The 22,900-nt window shown below is 41.0% G+C and overlaps 1 protein-coding gene across 2 annotated transcripts in view; it reads right to left on the bottom strand.

Moving 5' to 3' along the window:
* ZFX (zinc finger protein X-linked) overlaps window positions 1–17,373 on the bottom strand; it is a 33,076-nt gene extending 15,703 nt beyond the window's left edge. Inside the window, exons 1-3 of one of the 2 annotated variants that reach the window (XM_074994464.1) lie at window positions 16,866–17,373; window positions 8,554–8,642; window positions 7,463–8,026 (exon numbers count right to left, since the gene is read on the bottom strand). In XM_074994464.1, the coding sequence (XP_074850565.1) occupies window positions 7,463–8,026; window positions 8,554–8,614 (625 nt within the window). In that variant the 5' untranslated portion in view covers window positions 8,615–8,642; window positions 16,866–17,373. The remainder of the gene's footprint in view (window positions 1–7,462; window positions 8,027–8,553; window positions 8,643–16,865) is intronic. The other variant, XM_074994456.1, reaches the window with a different exon arrangement.
* Between the last annotated feature and the right edge of the window lie 5,527 nt (window positions 17,374–22,900).

Genomic DNA, 22,900 nt, shown 5'->3' with positions numbered 1-22,900 from the left:
CATCTGAGCATAACACTGATCTCCTTTATACCATGGTTCAAGAGCTACCGTTGCAAAGAACTATACAGAAGCTAGCTATTATTATTGTTCAGTTATATTAACATAAAACCTTTATACCACTTATACAATCAAAGTATTCTCTGTCTCATACATACTACACATGCATAACATTTCTCAAGAAATTTAAATTAGTATCTATCGTTATCTGCAGAGAATAGTATTCATTATATTATACAACAAAATATTAAAACTGCACTTGATTCTACTAGTCCCAACACTAGAAATGGCAATAGGAATGCACCAAACACTTTTTTCAAGTGAACACTGCAAAATTCACTGCTTCTAAAGTCCCAAGAAAACCTATAGTATGTACTGTCTGAACAGGAATAAAAGGCAAGATATTACAGTAATATATTTTTTTCAGATTACTCTGAAAAAGGCAACTTTTCTACAGTAAGGACAAGTCTGCACTACAGTGGGAGAGTGAATTAAGGTACGCGATTCCAACTACATGAATTACATAGCTAAAGTTGACGTACTTGAATTGTGCTGCCATGCGATCGTGCCCATCCACTTCCCTGACTCCTAACAAGGGGTAGGTGTACAACTGCCAACACAGGCACTCTGTAAGTTCAATTTAGCATTTCCCTACCAGGTATGCTAAACAGAACCCCAGGAAAGATCAACCCTGCTGCCAAACTTTTAAAATGTGAGTATGTGTGGTAAGATAGGACCAAATTTTCCTTGGGAGAAAATATTCCCATGCTTATTTCTGAGAGTGCTTGCAGCATTAATATACTATCGGTGCTTGGTAGGTAAGAGGAAAAGAGTAACAAATATGGTAGACAGTGCACTATGCTCTATAGGAATAAAGTGTGGTGGGAGGGTTGAAGCTAAAAACAGAAGACAAGATAAGAGATAACAAAGAAAGGAAAGAAGGAAAAGCAAAATCAGAAGGTGAGACAGAAACAAGGGGAAAAGAAAATATATCCCGCATGAACAACACAATCTCCCTCTCCAACTGGCTCGGAGTATAAAGCATGTTTGCACTTAAGTATAGTTTGGCTGAAGTTGCTGGCCATTGTTTGCAATCCACAGTACAGGTGGGTCACTGACTAGTGATCAAGGTATATAAGGTACCTGCCACACTGAAGCAACACTCTATACAGGTTTAATGAGGCTTTGATATCATCCTTGTAACTATTTTTAGGGTGTAGTCTATAGCATTTTTTTTTTTTGTTATTCAGTGATTTTTAAGTGAACACTTTACATACATCTTCTGAATTCTCAGTTTCAGAGAAAATTAAGTTTACAAACATCAACCTGGTCAATGTTTAAACTGTGAAGACACTTAGGTGCCTGAATTTTGAATTCAACTACATGACCCATGAATGTGTCAAAACCAGGATGCTACCATTTTCTTATATTCTCTGTCCTGGAGATAAAAAAGTAAAATGTGTTCTTTGCTGTTAATTTAATTTCTCAGAGAATGAATGCTCACCAGTTTTTCTACAAAAGGACTATGGCTTTCCCAGTAAGCATCTCAGGCCGTTGTTAAACACAACCCATGTTCCTGCAAAGATGAGCCAGAATGATTCCATTCCAAAGCTTTAAGATGCCACTTTACTAACTAAAATCTGATAAACTTAATACAAACATTAGTAAATTAACTGTTTTCATTTTGCTTCGGCACAATGATAGGTTGAGATTGCTTCTTCAAGAAAAAAAATGAAAAGAACACAAAAAAAATCTTAAACTAGACACTTTTCTCTAAAACAAAACTTTTTTTAACTATGGTCCACAGAACACTTGCTAGTGGCTTTTAGACAGTTTGCAGATCACATGATGCTGGTTCCTGTTTGCACTTGCTAAATTTACTTTAAAAATGAAAAAATGTACATATTTTCCTAATGTTATTTTTCCATGCATGCAACTGCTATAGCAACTTTATGTGATCATAAATGGAAGAGGAAGGTGTGCTGTACATTTGTACACAAAGGTAGCAGCAGCCCATAAAATAATCTGTTAAACTAGTCCATAACACAAAAAATCTTGAGAATCCCTAATCTAAAGATATCTAGATATTCTCCATAGGGAGGAATAAATCAGTATGACTCAGAAAGAATAAAGGAATGATAAGGCCAGGTCTACGATAGACCTTAAAGTCAACTGTAGAGAGAATTCCACCTATGTCAATTGCATAGCTAGAACTGACTTACTTACACTGGACTTGCCTGGTCATCCTTACTGAGTCATCCCTGACTTACTTACAATGGACTTGCCTTACTGGTCATCCCTTACTCTTCACAAGATTGAGGAATACACGGGTTGACTATCGACTCCCACTAGTTTGATTTTGAGTGTCCCTGCTAGGTACATGAGCTCAAACCCCAGAAGATCGACCCTGAATAGGTCGATATTCTGGGTTGTAAAGACATAGCCTAAGAGAAGTTCAAGGAAAAACAAAATATATTTCATATATCAGTAACACAGATTTAGTTTGCTGTCTACTGTACTACTACAGCATTTCTCTCCCACCAGAGCATTAAATCTATAAACTACGGGAAAATGTATAAATGTCTCTTATTTCAATGCTCTAAAAATGTACCAAATTGAACATCTATTCAGATGCCATTCTATCACATGTATACACTCATCAATAAATCCACAAAAAGCCAACTTTTGAATTTTAAAAAAAATTCCCATATTTACATTAATTTCACTAAGGCACATATCTGGCTTAAAATCTCTGGAGCCAGTCTGGAACAACATGATTTCCATCATTATGTTATTATAGAGTCTCACTGTCCCAGGTAATAGAATACTGAGATGAAGTTGTTTCCAAGCTCCTAGAACAATATGTTTCATTTAATACTTCCTTAATACAAAAGGATATTGTGTTCTACCATGTTCATACTCAAAGAGGTCCTTAAACAGGTACATTTTCCAAACTGACCATTTTGCTCCATCTGAACATCTACACTGTTCATGTGTATTGCAACTGATAAGATAGACTTTCTGTCCACTGAAATGGCAATTTTACTCCCTGCTTTGGTCTAGAATATCTTGTGCCCACTTTCTTTTCCGCATAAAACACTTATGATGGTGTCCAACACAGCATGAGGCCACCTAACCTCTCTTCAATAGTAAGATGACACTGCACATGTCCTGCAATCCCAGGAAACAGAACTCTATCAGATACATTTCCCAGCACTCAAGACTGATTTCTGTCATTAGTATGTCTTGATAGACTCTGTAACAAAGTAGTTCCAATTCCCATAATTTGGTTCCTTTCTACCCACCACAGAAAAAAACTAAAGCTCTTACCAATTTATCCTACTGTCTTTCCACCTCATGATCAACATGCAGTGATCTCAAACATTCTTGGCCAGGACAGTTATGCATAGTATCATTATAACGATTAGATAGTGCTCTGACAACAAATGTTACTCTTTTGGAGGGAAAAAAAACTACTATTATGTATTTCACACTTAGGAGTCTTCTCAAGACAAAAATAGCTCTGTACTCCCAGGTGACTGATGACGACGGTCTGTAAAACAAAAACATTTTTTATATCTGCTACAAAAATATAATTCTTCAATACTGAAGTCATAAGGGTTATGGTTCTATTGACTAGGTCCATTGCACTTCAATTAATAAACATATCATCTAAGAGGGTAGGGAACGTGTCCCTTCTAAAACTAAGTAATAATACAATCCACCTTTGTGAACGCCCTTGATTCCAAAAGGGTCACGTAAGTGGAAGTGTTGGTTCTAGTACACAAATCAAACATTTCTCATTCTAGGCTTGATTCAAATGTGAACATAATGTGTCTGCTGTATGTGTTGAAATATAATTTCCTTGATTTGTGTAATACAGGGCTGATACAAAGTGTCCAAGGTTAACCATCTCTTCATAATTCCCATATTGCTTATTTATATTTTAGTATTCTTATTATACAAAATATACTCAAAACATTTAACACAACTTCTTTTGATGAAGCTATTTCTATTGTCCCATTCAGCAACAAAAGCTATCTGCATGTGTCCCGTATTGAAAAACTGAGTAAATCAGTAAATGAGAAACGTAGAAACCCTAATTTCAGATGGATGTCCAGCTCCATGGCACTGTCCTCCAAGATGAACTCCAACATCTTTCTGTCTATGACCATTTGTTAACAATTTACTAAAAACACTGTATTTCCATTTAGGGAGAAATGTTTTTCAAAGTCATAATTATGGTCTATGGCTAGAGGAGTTGGGCTGATGTGTTTCTGGCCATAATTCCTTTTGGCCAAGATACAGCAAGAGTCTTCCTTAAATGTCTTTTTCTGGTATGGATAAAAGGATAAGAGTGGTTTATCAAAACTCTTGGAATCCTCCCCATCCTGTTTTACAGCTGGCAGTGGTTTTCATTCTCTGATTAACGACCCAAAGACAGAGCTAAGGTAGGTATAAATAGCCGGGACCCAGGTCAAGAACAAATAATTTTTGCAGTGCAATTAAATACTTACTGAATATCCATTCAGAAAGAGGGCATCACAAGTACTAGAAAGCATTAACCTGGAAATGGGATGCACACTAAAGAAATTAAGGCAGTCTTGTATACATGCTAGAGTCCATCAGTAATAGGTAAAAGATGATTCAAACAGCAGATGAATTTGCTGAAGGAAAGTCATAAAGAACAGAGATCACTAAGACAGGTATTATCAGAAGAAAAAATGCAGGTTCAATCCAGAAATGAGGAAGAAAGAATAAAAAAAAGCATGCGCTGGCCATTGAGTTCTTAGACACTCATTATTCAACCGTTCTAACCTGAGCAATAGCTAAAACCATCTTGAAAAATTAGATGATGATGAGATTGAAAGACTGGTACAAAGAGCAGCCTATCCAGCAAAACAAAAATAACGAAAGGGAGACAGAGAATGGCAAGTGATCTTGCCTAGGAATTCCACTGAAGAATGTGGGACAGGTAACTTGTGATCCATATAAGTGAACAGAATAATCATCTGCCTTTGAAGTAACAGAGCATAATAAGAAGGGCAAAAGTATTCGGAAGAAAACAGGCAAATGTCCACATGTGGCAGTATACATGGAAACAGGCAGATTTGGATACTATGGTGCAGGTAACATTAACTTAAGTCAACCTTGCAAAATTCTACTCATTAATTTGCCCAAGATGAGTAATTTAGGTAACCATGACTGAAAAAACTATGATAGAATCCAGGATGAGGGGGGAACCAAAGGTGGGATTGATGTTGGTGATCTCCTCTGAGTTATCAGTACCAAGTGCAACTGAAGAAGGAAGAAGATTAATCCTGAAGACCAAGAAATGCGTACTCTAAAGATGAAAACAGAGGAGGGATTTGATTTAAAAATCGTATTTTTTTCCCTATAATTAAGTGACTATTCATATTAGCCAGTTGTCATCTAACCAGAAGGAGCACTAACCTCCTGATTTCAAAAACAGTTGATCTCATTAGCTAGGCTTTAAATATGGTAGAAGGTAATGGGGAAGTTTTCATTGAACTCAAATTCTAGAATGCACTTGCAATTCGAACTATAAAGAAAAACGATACACTTTGCCAGAAATGGTGAATATAAAATGTTAATTTACTTTAGTACCTGAGCTGAAAAGGCCAAATATATTACAGAAATATGTAAGAACACATTGACATCCAATAACAAACAAAGCAAAGAATCAAGTCAGTGGAGGAACCACTCTGGATCTACTTCTTACCAAGTGAAAGTAACTAAGACTCAAAAAACCTTGGTTCTGTTAAATATGATGAGGTTATCTCATATTTTCAGTCCATTACTCTCTACAGTCAGGAAGTACAAAAGGGTGGTTTCTTAGTTACGATTATCAGCCTTAGGGATCATTGAGCTGATCGTCATATTAACTTAAAACACAGCTATACAAGGATATTAAACACCAAGGGAGCATCTACATTTGCATTCCTCTTTCGAAAGAGGTACGCAAATGAGGTAAATAGAAAAATGCGAATTATATGCATATTTGCATCTCATTTGCATATTCTTATTTCAAAAGAAAACCAGTGTAAACACTGTTCTTTCAAAAGTAAACCCCATCTTCAAAAGAATCCTTCTTCCCTTCATTTAATGGGAAGAAGGATTCTTTCGAAGGTGGGGTTTACTTTCAAAAGAGCAGCATCTACACTGGTTTTCTTCTTTCGAAAGACACTCTTTCGAAATAACCATATGCAAATGAGGTGCCAAATATGCACCTCATTTGCATTTCCAATTTCTCTCATTTACATACCTCTTTTGAAAGAGGAATGCAAGTGTAGATGCACCACAATAATTCACATTATGGAATTAAGAAATCTAATGATCATGGGGCAAAGAAAGAACTACTGACATTGGTGAGTGCAGAAGATAGTATACTTCAAACAAATGGAAATTCCATAAAAAAAATTCAAACAGCAACATGCAGACAGTGAAGAACTACACAAAGAACCTGTACCGGAAATGGGGGGGGTGGAAATAAATAAATGAAGTCAATTAAGTTCCATTATTTGAATAATTGAAAGCTAGACAAAACAAAGTCTTGCAACAGTAACATAAATAGGCTAAATGATATGACTTTCTACTTCAATGATTCTATAACAAAAACCTGTTTAATAGTCACTTTCATAAATTGCGTAGGAACCAAGAATATTAATCAGATTACACTATTAAATTAAAATATTAGTTTGAGCAGAGAAATTTTTTCCACAAAGGAATTAACTTTATCATCCAGTGGTGTCCCAGTCCTCCCCCTGCATCTACTGGTTTCATGCTACTTGTACAAAAAAGGCTCAGAATTAAAAAACTTGAATTCCAAATTATGTGCAACAGTGGCTGTCCTTTTTACTAATTGTGTGCCTTTACACATTGTTTGTTCATAAGACAAAAACATTCTAATAGGAAAAGGTATTGCTACCTGTTTTTCTGTATCTAAAAGAGAAGCTTAGCAAAAACATTATGGATACTATTTCAGCAGCAAAATAGAACAGTTCTCTAGCTGTCCATCTTCCAATTATGTAAAATTATTCTTTTGCTTTCTTACTGATTTTGCAACATACATGCTTGTACAAATGTACATGCTGGAGCTATGCCAGGTTTATTTCCTGCAGTTATTAAGTAAATGGCTTTTACCTTTGTTACAGAAAGTATTCATATAAAGTATTTCCAGAAACTAATACACGAGTATTTATTTTAAAGGGCTTATTTTGATAATCAGATAGTATTTTTTCCAGCTTTCTCTATATTAGTTTCGTAAATAAACCACTTCAACTGGAGCACAATTATAACTGAAAATATTCATGTACATGTAATGTAACTTTGTTCTTAACATTTTAGAAAACTGTGGCATTATTGAACAGGAACAAAAATTTTCAAACAGCACCCCACTCCATGCCATTCACTCTATCTTTTACTGCTTTCCCCATAAACTTACAGGAAATCATAAGGTAATCTTCACAGTTGCCCTTATCTTGGTGCTGCATGGGAATTCCATTGGTATCAATCACTGCTTCTGAGGAACAGTCTGCTACCAAGACTTCTTCAGAAACTACATCTTCTCCCAAACTATCAGTGACAATTTCAGCTTCTACAACATTGTCATGAACCACATGTTCCACATGCCCAACTTCGGGTACATGCATTGATTCACTGGCCAGTACATGTTCTGGTATGGACAATGCTGCTGCTGCTATGTCAGAAGCTAACACGTCATCTGGAACAGTGCAGTGTGCTAATGAAACCTCATCAGCTACCTCTGTGTCCAGCACTTGTTCAGGAATAATGACAGTTTCAGACACATCCGCCTCCTCCATGATATCTGAGCATTGAACATCCTCAATAACAACATCTTCAATGACATCTTGAATGACTACAGAGTCTGGATCATCAGGAACAAAGTTATGCACAGTTATGTCTGAGTCCACGACATCTGAAACAAATACTGTTTCTTGCACTTCCACAACAATCTGATCTCCATCCATATGCGCTCCATCAGATCCTAAAAATATAATTAAATCATGCTTGAAACATCCACGGTAACTCAAAAAACATGACTTATTTATTGTCTGTAAATTATTATAATTTGTCTTCAACTTATACACAATGTATCTGTCTACCATAACCATTCTGGTATCTTTGGCCATATCTACTTATACAGAGAAAGACAAGATTGTGGAAGAAGATCTAGAAAACTATTCCTTCCTTACTAACCATTGACAATTCTTTGATACATTAACATAACCAGTTTTCTAATTATGAAAAAAGACCATAATTTGTTTATGGATAAGGTCAGCCATTTTTGAGCCTCTTCCATAACCCCCAAATACTTCAAATGTTTCAGAGTATCCTATAGATAGTACATTTCTGTAACATTGCTCTGAACCAAAATAAAATCAGAAGTGCAGCATTCAGTCTAAAAATAATAATAAAAAAGCCCAGAACAATTCAGTAAAGACAAATGACTGATTCTAATCTACTTTGTTTAACATGAAGGGCCTTATTAATATGCTTTATCTCTGATCAGACCTGTTGGGTCAAAAAATGAGTGCGGATCATGCGGCTGCAGTTCGAGTCCATCTTCATCCATGGCCTTTAATTCTCATCAGTCACAGTGCCTAAGAAAAATAAAGACAAGAAAGGTTACTCATCCGGTAACTGTAGCTCTCAGAAAGTTTGTTATGTCAACCCCCATGCATTATGAAAACTGGCTTATGAATATGCATAATTCTATGATGCTTTAGGCAAAATGCTTCATATAACATTTTTAAAGTTACATCTGCTACACATGTACATTCCGTTTCTGTTCATGTCTCAGTCTTGTGTATCAAGTCAGAAATATGAAGTGTGAACTCATTTATAAATCTAGGTTTTGTAGTAACAGCCATTAGTGGTACTTAACAACTTAATGGCCCAGTGCTCAAAGTAACCATCTGTCGATGGTTTGTTTTTTCCTGTAAGCCTGGACTGTGGTTGGTCCTGCCAAAACATGAGACCAGGCAACGTGATGCTGGAACCTATTTTGTAGTTTTCCACTCTAGGGCTGTGTCTACACTTAAAAAACCTTCAAAATGGCCATGCAAATGGCCAAGTGAAAGACTACTAATGAGGCGCTGAAATGAATATTCAGCACCTCATTAGCATGCCACTGGCTGCGGCACTTTCACTTGCCCATGGCTCATCTACATAGGTGTCCATGGCATGCTAACGAGGTGCTGAATATTCATTTCAGCACCTCATTAGTATTCTCCAATTTGGCCATTATGATGGCCATTTCGAAGTTTTGGCCAAGGGTAGATGTAGCCACAGTGTATTAGGCTTAATTGACATATTGTGTTTATTTTGGCACAGCAATTCACTTTGATCAGTCGGTTCTCACGTGCATTCACTTAAACTCTGCTTTTTATACTTAATCAAAACAGTTATTTATTATCAAGTCCAATATAAATAACTGTTACTGGTGGGGAAGGGGAAGCAGCCACTGTGCATCTCTCTCACTGATGAAGAGGGCTGATCTTATGTTGTTTTTCTGTGTAAAGTATTTTCGACAATAGTAACAAATTTATCTAGGGTTTTGGTCCTCTTTGAGGCAGAGTTCTTGGGTGCTGTCAATAGCCTTATAGCTGAGCCCTCCCACAGCAGAGCTGAATCAGAGTTTGTATTGTTCTGCTAAGACTTTGTTACCTAAACTCTGTGCCTTTGCTAGGGGAGACCAGAGCTTCTGACCCAGCAGGAGAGAGTGGTGGGAACCCCCAGTGGACAGAGAGGCAGGCTCAGTGGCATGATCAGCACACCAAGTGACAGCTCCAACAGGACCTCTGTGATCAAACTTGCCACATTCCCTATGCGTATGCCACACTCATTTAAGAAGTGAAATCCTAGAACCATTGAAGTTATAGACAAAATGTCCCTTGACTTCATTATGGCCAAGATTTCATCTGAAATACCTATACTGTTCTTAAACCTCTGGAAAGGCATGCCCTCTGCAGATTCCCACAGGAGACTGATAAGCAGTCTCAGATTACTAATGATTATAAAATTACTTAAGGTAGTCAGTAAAGATAGACGCTTGACAGACTCAAACAGGCACAGCTCTGGAGGCCTTTATTGCACAGTTTGATAATCACAAAGGAAATAAGGCAGCTATGGTTGGTATCTCATACCACTCTCAGTGCCCCAAATGGTCACTGCCACAAGGTAGGCCACGGGTAAGTAAAAAATCTGGAGACCTGGGAGTTGGGTTGGAAATGGGAGGGATCATGGGCTATAATAGAGAAAAAACAGGAATGAGGCAAAATTAAATCAGTACCTTAGATGCCCATATACAAATGCAAGAAGCATGGGTAATAAGCAGGAAGAACTTGAAATCCTGATAAACATAACTATGATATAATTGGTATCACAGAAACTTGGAGGGATAATATATGATTGGAATTTTTGTATAGAAGTGGACAACTTACTCAGGAAGGACAGGGAGGTTAAACAGGGAAGAGGTGTTGCCTTATATATCAAAAATGTGCACACATGGACTGAGGTGGAGATGGATGCAGGAGACAGACGTGTTGAGAGTCTCTGGATTAAGTTAAAAGGGGTGGAAAACAAGGGGGATGTCATGATAGCGGTCTACTAGAGACTACCTAGCCAGGTAGAAGAGGTGAATGAGACTCTCTCTAAACAAGTAACAAAATTATCCAAAACACACGTTTTAGTAGTGATAGGGAATGTCAACTATCCAAACCTATGTTGGGAAACCAAGACAGTGAGGCACAGACTATCCAGAAAGTTCTTGGACTGCATGAATTACAATTTTTTATTTCAAAATGTGGAAAAAGCTACTGGGGAGAAGCAGTTCTAGATCTGATTTTAACAAATAGAGAGCAACTTGTTGAGAATTTGAAAGTGGAAGGTAGTTTGGGAGAAAGTGACCAAGAAAGCAGAGTTCATGTTTCCAAACAATAGTGAAAGGGAGAACAGCAAAATAGAGACAATGGATTTCAGGAAAGCAAATTTTAGTAAATTCATAGAGCTGGTAAGTAAGGTCCCATGGGAAGCAAGATTAAGAGAAAAACCAACTGAGGAGAGTTGGCAGTTTTTCAAAGGGACATTATTAAGGGCCTAAAAACAAGCCATACCGCTGCATAGGAAAGCTAGAAAGTATGGTAAAAGACGCTTAGCCAGGACATCTTGCATGATCTCAAAATCTAGGAGGAGTCATATCAAAAGTGGAAAGTAGAAGAAATTACAAACACGTATATAAGCAAACAATGCATGTACGCAGGGGCAAGATTAGAAAGGCCAAGGCACAGAACGAGCTCAAATTAGCTGGAGACATAAAGGGTAAGAAGAAGTCATTCTATAAATATATTAGAAACAAGGGGAAGACGAAGGACAGGGTAGGCCCACTATTCAGTGAGGAGAGAGAAACAGTATTGGGAAATATGGAAACGGCAGAGGTGCTTATGGCTTCTATGCTTCGGTCTTCACCAAGAAGGCCAATGCAGAAAAGCTTAAAGTAATGCATGCTAGTGGGAAGGGGTTAGGTTTAGAGGATAAAACACACAAAGAACAAGTTAAACATTACTTAGAAAAATTAGATGTCTTGAAGTCATCAGGGCCTGATGAAATGCATCCTAGAATACTTCAGGAGCTGAAAGAGGAGGTTTCTGAGCCTTTAGCTATCATCTTTGAAAAGTCCTGGAAGTCAGGAGAGATTCCAGAAGACTGGAAAAGGGCAAACATAGTGCCCATCTATAAAAAGGGAAAAAATGAACAACCCAGGAAACAACAGACAAGTCAGTTTAACTTCTGTGCCGGTAAAGATAATGGAGCAAAATAATTAATTCATCTGCAAACATCTCAATGAAGATAAGGTGAAAGGTTAACAGCCAGCATGGATTTGTAAAGAACAAATTATGCCAGACCAGTCTGATGGCTTTTTTTGACAGGACAGTAAGCCTTGTGGGTAAGGGAGAGGCGGGGGATGTTGTATACCTAGACTTTAGTAAAGCATTTGACACAGACTCACATGGTCAATAAACTAAGAAAATATAACTTAGATGGGGCCAGTGTAAGGTGGGTGCATAACTGGCTGGATAATGGCTCTCAGAAAGTAGTTATTAATGGTTCACAGTCACTCTGGAAGGGGATAACAAGTGGGATTATGCAGGGATCTGTTTTGGGACAAGTTCTATTCAATATCTCCATCAACAATTTAGATATTGGCATAGAGAGTATGCTTATTAAGTTTGTTGATACCACCAAGCGGGGAGAGCTTGCAACTGCTTTGAAGGATAAGCTCATAATTCAGAATGATCTGAATTAAGGAGAAATGGTCTGAGGTAAAAAGGATGAAGTTTAATAAGGACAAATGCAAAGTACTCCACTTAGGAAGAAACAATCAGCTTCATACATATAGAATGGTGAGCAACTGTTGAAAGGAATACTGCGGAAAGGGACTTAGGGGTCATAGTGGACAAAAAGCTAAATATGAGTCAACAGCGTGATGCTGTTGCCAAAAAAGCAAACACGATTCTGGGATGTATTAACAAGAGCATTGTGAGCCAGACATGAGAAGTCATTCTTCTGCTCTACTCAGTGCTCATTAGGCCTCAGTTGGAGTACTGTATCTACTTCTGGGCACCACATTTCAAGAAAGATGTGGAGAAACTGGAAAAGGCCCAGGGAAGAGCAACAAGAATGATTAAAGGTCTAGAGAACATTAGCTATGAGGGAAGATTGAAAGAACTGGGCTTGTTTAGTTTAGAAAAGAGAAGACTTTGATGGGACTTGACAGTGGTTTTCAATTACCTCAAAAAAAGTTATAAGGAGGAGAGAGAAAAATTGTTCTCCTTGGCCTCTGAGGAAAGGACAAAGAGCAATGGGCTTAAATGGCAGCAAAGGAAGTTTAGATTAGACATTAGGAAAACTTCCTAACTGTCAGGGTGGTTAAACACTGGAATAAGTTACCTATGGAGGTTGCAGAATCTCCATCGCTGGAGACAAGTATCAGAGAGGTAGCCGTGTTAGTCTGTATCTTCGAAAACAAGAAGTCATCCTGGGGCACCTGATAGATATCTTGGAGCATAAGCTTTTATGGGCATCTGACGAAGTGAGTCTCTGCCCACAAAAGCTTATGCTCCAAAATATCTGTTACTCTATCAGGTGCCACAGGACTTCTTGCTGTCCCATCACTGGAGATATTTAAGAGCTGGTTAGACAGACACCTATCGGGGTTGATCTAGATTGTTTGGTCCTGCCAAGAGGGCAGGGGCTGGACTTGATGACCTTGAGGTCCCTTCCAGTTCTAGTGTTCTATGATTCCAGACCATCATGTTAAAAGCCTGTGAAATTTCATGAGTGGGACTAGGTAGTGCAGGGCTGCACAACCAGAAATACTGAGTGGGTTAACTCTACAGAGGCAACTTCCCATTCCTGGATATCTGTATCTCCCCATCAACCACACTGACTGATCATCATAATTTACAAGGCATAGTAACTTCTTTCTTTTGCAATAATTTGCTTACAAATATATCTGCCTATGTATTTCTACTCCAGTTCATCTGATGAAGTGGATTTTACCCACAAAAGCTTTTGCCCTAATAAATCCATTAATCTCTAAGTTGCTACAGGACTCCTCATTGTTTTTCTAGATAAACAATAACACACCTATACCTCTGAAACTAAACTGTAGACATCTCCTACAGAATGTTTACTATACCTGCTTATATAAGCAACATAACTTTACTTGGAGGATATTAATGGAAAAAAAGGTAAACTTCTCAGATATCAAATGCAAGCAATTAAATAAAAGAACCCTAAAAGAGAATATGCTTCATTTCTCAATATGTTATTTACGTTTTTGCCCTAACTCTGACCTCAAATATAATCATTAAAGAAAAGAACAAAAGGACAACAAATGTGTGCAGGAGAGAGATAGCAATATACCACCGAAACATGCAAAATCACTATCCAACCCCTTTCCAAAGGAAGCAAGGCAAGGAAGCAGGAGGCCTGGATAGCACCAGAAAATTAGGTCAGCATGATGACATCATTCAGGCATGTGAAAAAAATCACATGCCTGAGCAGCACAGTTATGACCTAAAGTTTGCATGAAAAATTCTTTAGTCAGCCTAGCTACTGCCTCTCAGGGATACGGATTACTTATTCAGACAGGACAGTGTTTCCCAAACTAATTTGGTCATGGAACACTTTTGGGCTTGGAACATATTGATGGAACACATACATGCTAATCAGAGTGCATGTATATGGAGGGTTTCAGACCAAAAACTGCTGCGTGTAATGCTCAAAAGTTAATTTAATGGAGTTAGTTTTCTTAGATGTCTTTTACTTTACAAAGAACAAAAAATAAGAAAAATCATCTAAATGAACAAATAATGTTCTTCTGACAGGATGGTTAGCAACCCTATTAAATATAAAAATTAAAAATTAAGTACGAACCCAAAACAAAACATCACTATAACACCCAAAAGAAAGATGGTAAGTGTCACTCTTTTGTACAAAAATAGAAAGGACAATATTGTTCAAAAAAAGGAATGTAGTTTGTTAAATCTTAAAAATGAAAAATAATTTTCCATACCTAATATGTTTTGTAAGTTTTGTGCTTCTATAAATTTATTTCAGAATACTACTGGAAAGTAAAAATAAGTAAGATTTGACAGTTTTTTAATGGGAAGAGTGTTTTTGCATCTTTTAATCACAAATCTGCTTTTTATTAGGAACGATGCTGGAGAGCTAGATCCTTATATCAGGTGCAGCATCACGTGATTTGTCTGAACACGACACATTCCAAAACAATCCAAATCAACTGTTTCAGCACAGGTCACATAACAATCATATTATTATGAATGCCTTATAAATATTAATATATCTACAATCTAAATGTTAATCAAGTACCTTAGCATTTTTATACAATTTCATATTTAATATTTTAGAAGGCAAAATAATTGATAGGATCAACAATTTTCACAGAACACCTATTCACTTCATACAGAACACAATTTGGGAAACACTGAGATTGGAGAATGCCTCCTGCCAGAACAGCTAGTATGACTGTAATTCAGACAGGCAGAACTGAACCTGGGACCTCTGGAGCGTAGTGCATGAATCTCTGTCACATGAACTAAAAGCTAGCTGGCCCCCAGCTAAGGCTATAGTAGAGAAGACTTATTCTTCTTGTCTGTAATCGGTCTAAATGCCACTACATGGGACAGTAAACCACATCTAGTAGACACATGAGTTACGCTTAAGCACTGCAGCAGGATAGCTGCAGCAGCACAGCTGTGCCATTACACCATTTTAAGTGTAGACAAACCCTAAGATATCGCACAATCATTTCCCCATCCTTATGGATTAGAGTAACATACCCACCCCCATTCCTGTCAGAATGCTAATATACATAGGAAAATCCCCCTATCCTCCTGTACAGAAACTTAACAGCAAAATTCTCTGCTCCCAGCCCCCTTAGAAAAAACTGCCATCTACATCAAAAGTATAACTGAGTTAGGAGAATTAATTACAAGATTTTCCTTGAACTGATCACATCAGTTAAAAAAATAGTAGTGTGGGCAGGATCTAACTGGGTCCCCATAACTCAGGTAAACCCCTGAGCAGTCCAGCCATCTTGCCTGGTTATGAGGTCATTGAAGGGTCTAGCCCACAAACTTAATACTGTTTTGAAACCATGTTCCCCTGCCTGATTTGATCACTGAGAACGTAACTCACGTAGAAAGAATTATGTTCAACATTACACCTTTATGAGACGTTGCTTTAACTTCACAAGTAAGTTCTAAAGCTATTAGAAAGAATGACCACCTTTAGCTGTTTCTTTTCCTGCAACCCCCCTCCAGTTTGGGCAGTGAAGCCAGCAGAGTTTCCCAGTGGCCCACAGTCGGGCTCTATCTAGCCTCCTTTGCACTCCCATGCACTAACTCTGGGGTGAGCGTGCGATTTGCAAACACTGGGCGCGAGCCCCAGGATGTTCCCGCCGGATTAAGAGCAGTGGACGGCGGTGATGCTTCGGGTCAGACAGTGTCTGTGCTGAGAGTCAGCAAACCTGAGCGGGGGAAGAGTTAGCCCCGAGTGACTTGGAAACTCGTCAGCGCTCTCCAGGCGGGGCTGGGGCAGAACGCTGTGCCCCCCGTAGGCAGGCAGGCAGCCATGCTTCCCGGGGAGGGAGGGGAGCCTTGCCCGGGCTCCCCCCGGGCTCGCAGAGCCCTGGTTGGGCAGGAGCGGTTTCCCGGACACCCCGCTCAGGGCTCGCAGGCAGCGTTGGCGCGCTGCAGGCAGTGCCGAGGGGAGGGGTGTGTGTCGGGCGGCCGAGCGGCGCGCCCTGCCCTGCCCCCTCCAAAGGCTGGCGGGAGGACAAGCGCGCTCCTCTCTCCGCAGTGCGGGGAGCCTCACGGCCGGCGCTGCGGCGGCCCAGGAAGCAGCCAAGGCCGCCGGACAGCGCCGGGCCCCGTCACGCCACCCTGGGGCGGGGAGAGGCCGCGGGGCGGGGGCCGCCCCCCGCCGGCCCGGCCCGCACGAGGGGAAGCCCAGCCTGGGCGAGCGATTAATTCAAGATGGCGGCCGACGCCCTGCCCCCGCCTCTCACAGTCTCTGTGCCCCGCCGCCATCTTGTCTCCTCCTCCACAGGCTCCGCGAGCCCCCCTCGGCCGAGCTCGGGGCCTGGCAACGCCTGGCCCCGCCACCCCGAGACCCGGCCCGTCTCACACCCCACTCCCCGCACGCCACGGCCCCGGCCGCGTCGCACCTGGCCGCGCCGCGAGAGTCCCGCTCGCGGCCCTGCGGCCCGCTCCCGCCGGAGCCCTGGCGCGGCCTACCTGCGGCCTCCTTCGGGCCTGCACTGCGGCGCCGCGGCCGGGCGCGGGGAGGAGAAGGCCCGGGCCGCGCTGCTTACCGTGCGGGGTGGCGGGCGGTGGCGCTCGGCTCAGGGCGGCCTCTCGCAGCGCGACTGGGCCGAGCTCGGCGGCGGCGGCTGCGGCGGGGCGGGCGGGAGGGGAGGGAGGGGCCGAGCTCGGAGCTGAGTGGAAGCGGCCAAGCTCCCCGGGCCGGGCCCGCCGTCAGCACGTCACGTCACTGCCCGAGAGAGACCCAGGAAAATGCGGAAGGGAGACGCCGCCGCCTGCGCCGCTCCTCAGGCCCAGCGCCCGGGGCCGCGGCAGCGGAGCAGGCCCGGGGTGCGGAGCAGCGCCGTTGCCGGGGAGGACGAACAGGCGCGCGCGGCGGCGGCGGCGGCTCCTCCTGCTGCCGCCGCCTCCTCCGCCCGGCTCGGCCGTAAAATTCCGCTCGGGGCCCAGAGCCGCGCGGCGCGGCCGGGCCGAGGGAGCTGCTGGTGGCCCGGGCCCCTGCCTGGCGCGGCCTGGGCGCCCCTGCCCCGGCTTGCGGCTCTGGCCCGCGGGCTGGCCTGGGAACCCGGGCCCCCAGAATACATTTCCCGGACGTCCTGGCACCTTTGCCCCGCTTGTGGGGGAAACAAAGGGTTGGTGGGGTTTGAATGGGGGGGGGGGTCTTTATTTTTTGCATGTGGAAATAAATTCGGGTTTAGGAGCTGAGCTCAGTGCTCAGGCCGAGGTAGTTCCACGCAAGCCCCAGTGGAAAACAAATCGATCCGTTCACATACATTAATAATGGGATTAGTGCGCTCTGGGATCTTGGAAACAGGACTGAAACCAAGCTGCACATTCTACATATTGAAAGTAGCTTCTTGAATAGAGGGTAGTGATTACTTTATCTGAGAATGTTTAATTCATGTGGCCTGTGTCCTCTATTCACTTGTACAGACCTGGGACAGCAGCCGGTGATGGTCTCCGATGTAAGAACAGAATGAAAAACTCTTAAAAACATGATTAGGCTGGGTCTAGACTGCAGGAAACTCAGCAAAAGATGCACACAGTATGCAGCATAATTTGTGTATCTTTTGCTGACAGTATTGGTGGGAGAAGCTTTTCTAACATTCAGCCTGTCCACACGGGCCAAATGTTGGAAAACCCCCGTCTGTGGACACAAGCGTATAGGGGTGTCAAAAGAACACTCCCACCCAGCAAATCCCTTCCCTTTGACAGAAATTTTGTTGACAGCAACCTGTCGTCTAGACCATAACCTTAATGTGCATTTGCATAAGCTTGTATGTGGAAAAAACTACAAAACAGAAACAAGTTAAATATAGGTTAAAGTATGGTACTTAGCTTTGAGTACTGCCAATTTTAAAGGTTCACAAGTCTCTTAAAATGCTGTCGTGATTTTTTAAAAAAGGCAATGCTGCCGTGTCAAACAGGGTGGCTATGTCTACACTACAGCAATCTTGACAGGAGTTACTGTCAGAAGATCTCTTCTGGCAAAGCCTCTATTGACAGATCACATCCACACAAAAAATGGATCAAAAGAGCAATCACTCTATTGCCAGAGAGCGGCCAGACTGCCAAGCCACTCTCTCAACAGAAGAGCCAACCAGAAGCTCAGTAAACTGGCTGCCTGGAGACCTGGAAGTTCAGCAAACAAGAATGCTCGGGGAACCAGAAGTCCTGTCTGTCAGCAAAAGGACCTGGAGCATCTACATGGCTTTTTTTGTTGACAGAAAACTGTCAACAAAGGCATTATACCTGAACACACAGAGGCACAACGCTGCCAACAGATGTGCCAGGTGTTGTTGACAGTCTGTCAACAATGCCTTTTGCATGTAGACACAAAGCCCGGTTTTGTCGGAAAAACCCTCTCATGTAGACATAGCCCATGTAAACTAAGAACCCACGCCTATAAATGTTTACCCATATGAGTAACTTTGGGTGCCTCTACACTGCAAAAAAAGAACTGGAGTAACAATTTTCAGGGTCCTGGGCCTGCCAGAGGACTAAAAATAGAGATACAGACATTCAGGATGGTCCAGGCTCTGAGACACATTGCCTTGAAATTTCAGAGTGCCCAGGCTCCTACGAAAGCCCACCTGTATGTACTGCTATTTTTTTTTATCATCTTACTGTGTCTACCCCACAAGCCCAAGGCAGTTGATTCTGCCTCTGAAATTCACAGCCACAAGTGTGTTTGTTTTTTGTAGTAGGGGACTTCGCTTGTATAAAGAGCTTGGCTAACTAATGGTATGTCTACACTTACTAGAATATTGACTCCTTCAGGGTCAGTCTTCCTGAGTTCAATTTAATATGCCTAGTGGGGACACGCTAAATAGAACCAACAGGGCTCTTCAGGAACCCCTGGTACTCCTCATTTGTGCAAGGAGTAAGAGAGGTCTACAGGAGAGTCTCCTGACCACCTCCCTCTGTGTGGATCTTCAGAAAAATTAATCTTCAATACTTCAATTCCAGCTGTTCACTTGTAGCTGGAATTGTGTATCTTACATTGATTTTTCAGTCTAGTGTAGACCTGGACTAAAATAGACAATGCATAAAATAAACTGGTTGGACAATCATGCAAAGACATTTGTCCATTATTTTGATCAAATATTACAAATGCTACTTTTAATAATCAGTTAAAAATTCAAATGTGCAATTTTTCAGTTGTTGGTGATATGAGTGACACAAACTTGTAAATACCAGTAACTAATAGTCAATAAGAAGCCAGAATACTGGCTGAGTTGCTGCTGCCCTTAATTAGAAAGTTTTGCCTTTTTCAATTTTGTTTAATGTTGTCTTTCACATATCAGCATGCAGGTTTCAAAAACAGTTTAGCTAACACTTCCAAATTAATTTCTCAGTTCAGCATATAGTAGATCTGTTCCCTGAACTATATAAAATTCAAATGTGTGAAAGTCACAAGAAAAAAAATGGAAGAGCATAATGATTCATACGAATAATTCTTTTAAACTGCATTAAGGTACAAATTCTACTTGTTGCGTGTAGCTGGACTACTGTACTTGCTTAAAATAAGCTGTAGTACTGGTTCCTAAAATAATTTAAAAAAAAACAAACCCTACACTGGCAATAGTTGCTGAAGAATAATGAGTTCATGTAAATTAACCCTGACAGAGGCAAACAAACACAGGCAAATTTTTCAGTTGGAAGAGGTCAGACTACCAGGACAAAATTTTTGAAAGAGAGAACGTTAATTTTAGTAATGTGCCACTAAGCAGATGTGGTATTGCTTTATGTTAAATAGTAACTGATTGTTAAATAGTAACTGATTGTGGCCAGTCCACTAAAGTAGCTCCCTGTAAAATGGACCAGGAACAATAAAGCTGATCAGAAAATGTCAACTGAAACAAAAAGTGAAAAATTGCACTTTTCCCCCCTTTATTTGCAATAAAAAAGATTCAGTTTTCCTACAGGCAGTGCTCTGGTATCAAAAGTTTTGTACTAATGAACAGCAATATGCCTCCCTTGCCCAGTGACAAAGCCTGCAGTCTGAGGATGTTCTAAGTTGCACTTTCATGATTTCCACTTAAGTGTCCACAATGCTGCTGAAGGCTATAACTTCACTGAGGCACAAATAACCCACCCTTATGCTAGATACATAGATGTCATGCAAAACCCAGGAAGTTAGAAGTGTGATGGGAACCTGCCTCCACATCCTTGTTCACCTGTGGCAATTTTCTGTAACTCTTTTGCCATGGAGAGATTGGCCGTACCAAAATCACTCCTTTTTCCCCTCCCTGAACTTTCTCATAGAAATGAAAAGAAACCAAGTGATATGTCCAGCCCTGGTAACAGAACATTGGTGGTGTAACCTCCTTGGTTACAAAACACTGGTACCTGCGCTCACCACCACTGGAGCTTTTCCAGTGTTGGGGGTACCTCCTAACTGTCATCCCCAACTACCATAGAACCTTCCGATTCCAGCATTCCCCATAACAGGCTGCTTGCTTCCCCCGGTGCTGTAGGCGAGGGAAGAATTATCTGTAACTATACGTATACTTTAATACCTTCTTTGGTTTTTGTTCACCCAGTCATGAGTGACTGCGGCAGCACTTCACCATTGCAGCAGAACTTGCATTAAAGACATGGTTGTAAGATGGAAGGACCACTGGAAACTGGACTCAGTTTATAAGTACTGTTTGTAAGACTGGACTTGTTTGCACACACAATTGTACTGGTTTCCACTTAAGGTGTGCTTTTAAACTGATTTAGTTAAAGCTGCAAAAGAATTAGTTGATGCTTAATTAAAATCAGACAAGTCAATTAGGAACAGATTTAAGCTACACTGAAATAAGCCACTCTGCCCCTCAAAGAGGATATACTGCCTAAACTGAGATGGCAATTCAACCTGCACAAATTCATGTCTTTTATCAAAAAAGAAAACACCAGAATTGTATGGGCCTACTGAGGGATCAACAATAACTTTTGATAGGGGGACACACTCCAAAATTTTGAAAACAAAAAGCAGTCAAGGAGCACTTTAAAGACTAGCTTTAAAGCCTGAAAGGGAGTTTAGATGAAGGAGGGGGTTGTGACCTGGGGTTGGAGATTGGGATATAGGGTCCGGGAGGGGATATGGGTGCAGAAGAGGATTCTGGCCTGGGAGGGGGCAGAGGCTATATTTGAGCAGCAGTCAGACAAGCTTCTAGCCTTTCTAGCAGCCCTAGGCCACTCTATATGGCTCTGTCTGCATGTTACTCCTGACCCCAGCAAAATCTCTCACCCCGTTGGCTGGGAACTGGCCAATGGGAGCTGAGAGATTTTGCTGGCAGTGAGGGCAGCATGTGATACCCTCTCTGCTGCTCTGTGCATAAAGGTGGGTCACGGGCCAGATTAAAAGGTTTGAGGGACCAGATCCAAACCATGGGCCATATCTTGTCCATCCCTGATCTTACCAATACTGTAGAAGTAAATTCATCTCCATACTTGCACTCACCACTCCCCTGTTTAGGCATCCATGGATCACATTAGTCCTTTTTGTCACAGTATCACATGGGGAGCCCTTGTTGATCATTTGTCCACCATGACTGCTAAATCTTTTCAGTCACTGCTTTCTAGGACACAGTCCTTCATTCTGTAAATGTGGCCTTCATTCCCTGTTCCTAGATGTATAACTTTTCATTTGGTTATATTAAAGTGCAATCCATTAAGTGATCCAAGTTACTCTGAATGACCCTGCTGTCATTATTCATCAGTCCAGCAGTATTTATGTCATCCACAAATTTTAATCAGCCACGGATTTTATATTCACTTCCTAATCATTGATTAAAATGTCAAATAGCATCAAGCCTATTACCAATCCTTTCAGAGCCCTTCTTGAAATAACCCCCTTCAATGATTCCACTAGTCAACTATTTTTTGAAATCTATCAGTCAGTTCTTAATCCACCTGTCATGTGATTTATTGATATTGTATACTGCTAGTTTTTTAGTCAAATTAAGTATATAATATCTAGGCAGTTACCTTTATCAAGCAAACTTGTGAACTAATCAATAAATGCAATCCAGTTTATTTAACAAGACTTATTTATGATTACCTCTATTCCTCTCCTTTAATTCTTCATCAACTGAAAGTTATATTCGCGTTTCCATAATTTGGTCTGGGATTAACGTCAGCTAACTTGGCCTACAGCTACCCTAGTCACCTCACTTCCCCACTTTGAATACTGGCACAAGATTAACACTTTTCCAAGCTTCGGGAATGCCAACATTTATTAAAGATTAACAATCCCAGTGTGCCAGAGCTCTCTTCAGACTTGTTTTGAAATAATTCTTTTTTTATCCTCCCACATCCTCAAGTGTAGAGGGCATCCACCAGTTTCTGCCATTTATTTCAGTCTTGGGTTGTTCTGTTCAGGCTTCTGAGTGTCTTGTTGATGTGTTTAATTTTTTCTTTTATTGCTTTTCTAGGTTGCCCTCTTTTTCTCTTTCCATTTGATGTACATGTTATCGCTTACTGTGGAAGTCATGTTTATGACATCTTTTTAGGACTCT

This window comes from Carettochelys insculpta, chromosome 1, assembly GCF_033958435.1.
Source record: "Carettochelys insculpta isolate YL-2023 chromosome 1, ASM3395843v1, whole genome shotgun sequence".
NCBI classification, from domain to species: domain Eukaryota; kingdom Metazoa; phylum Chordata; order Testudines; family Carettochelyidae; genus Carettochelys; species Carettochelys insculpta.
The sequence above is the reverse complement of the archived record's forward strand: the minus strand, read 5'-3'. Positions and strand labels throughout refer to the sequence as shown.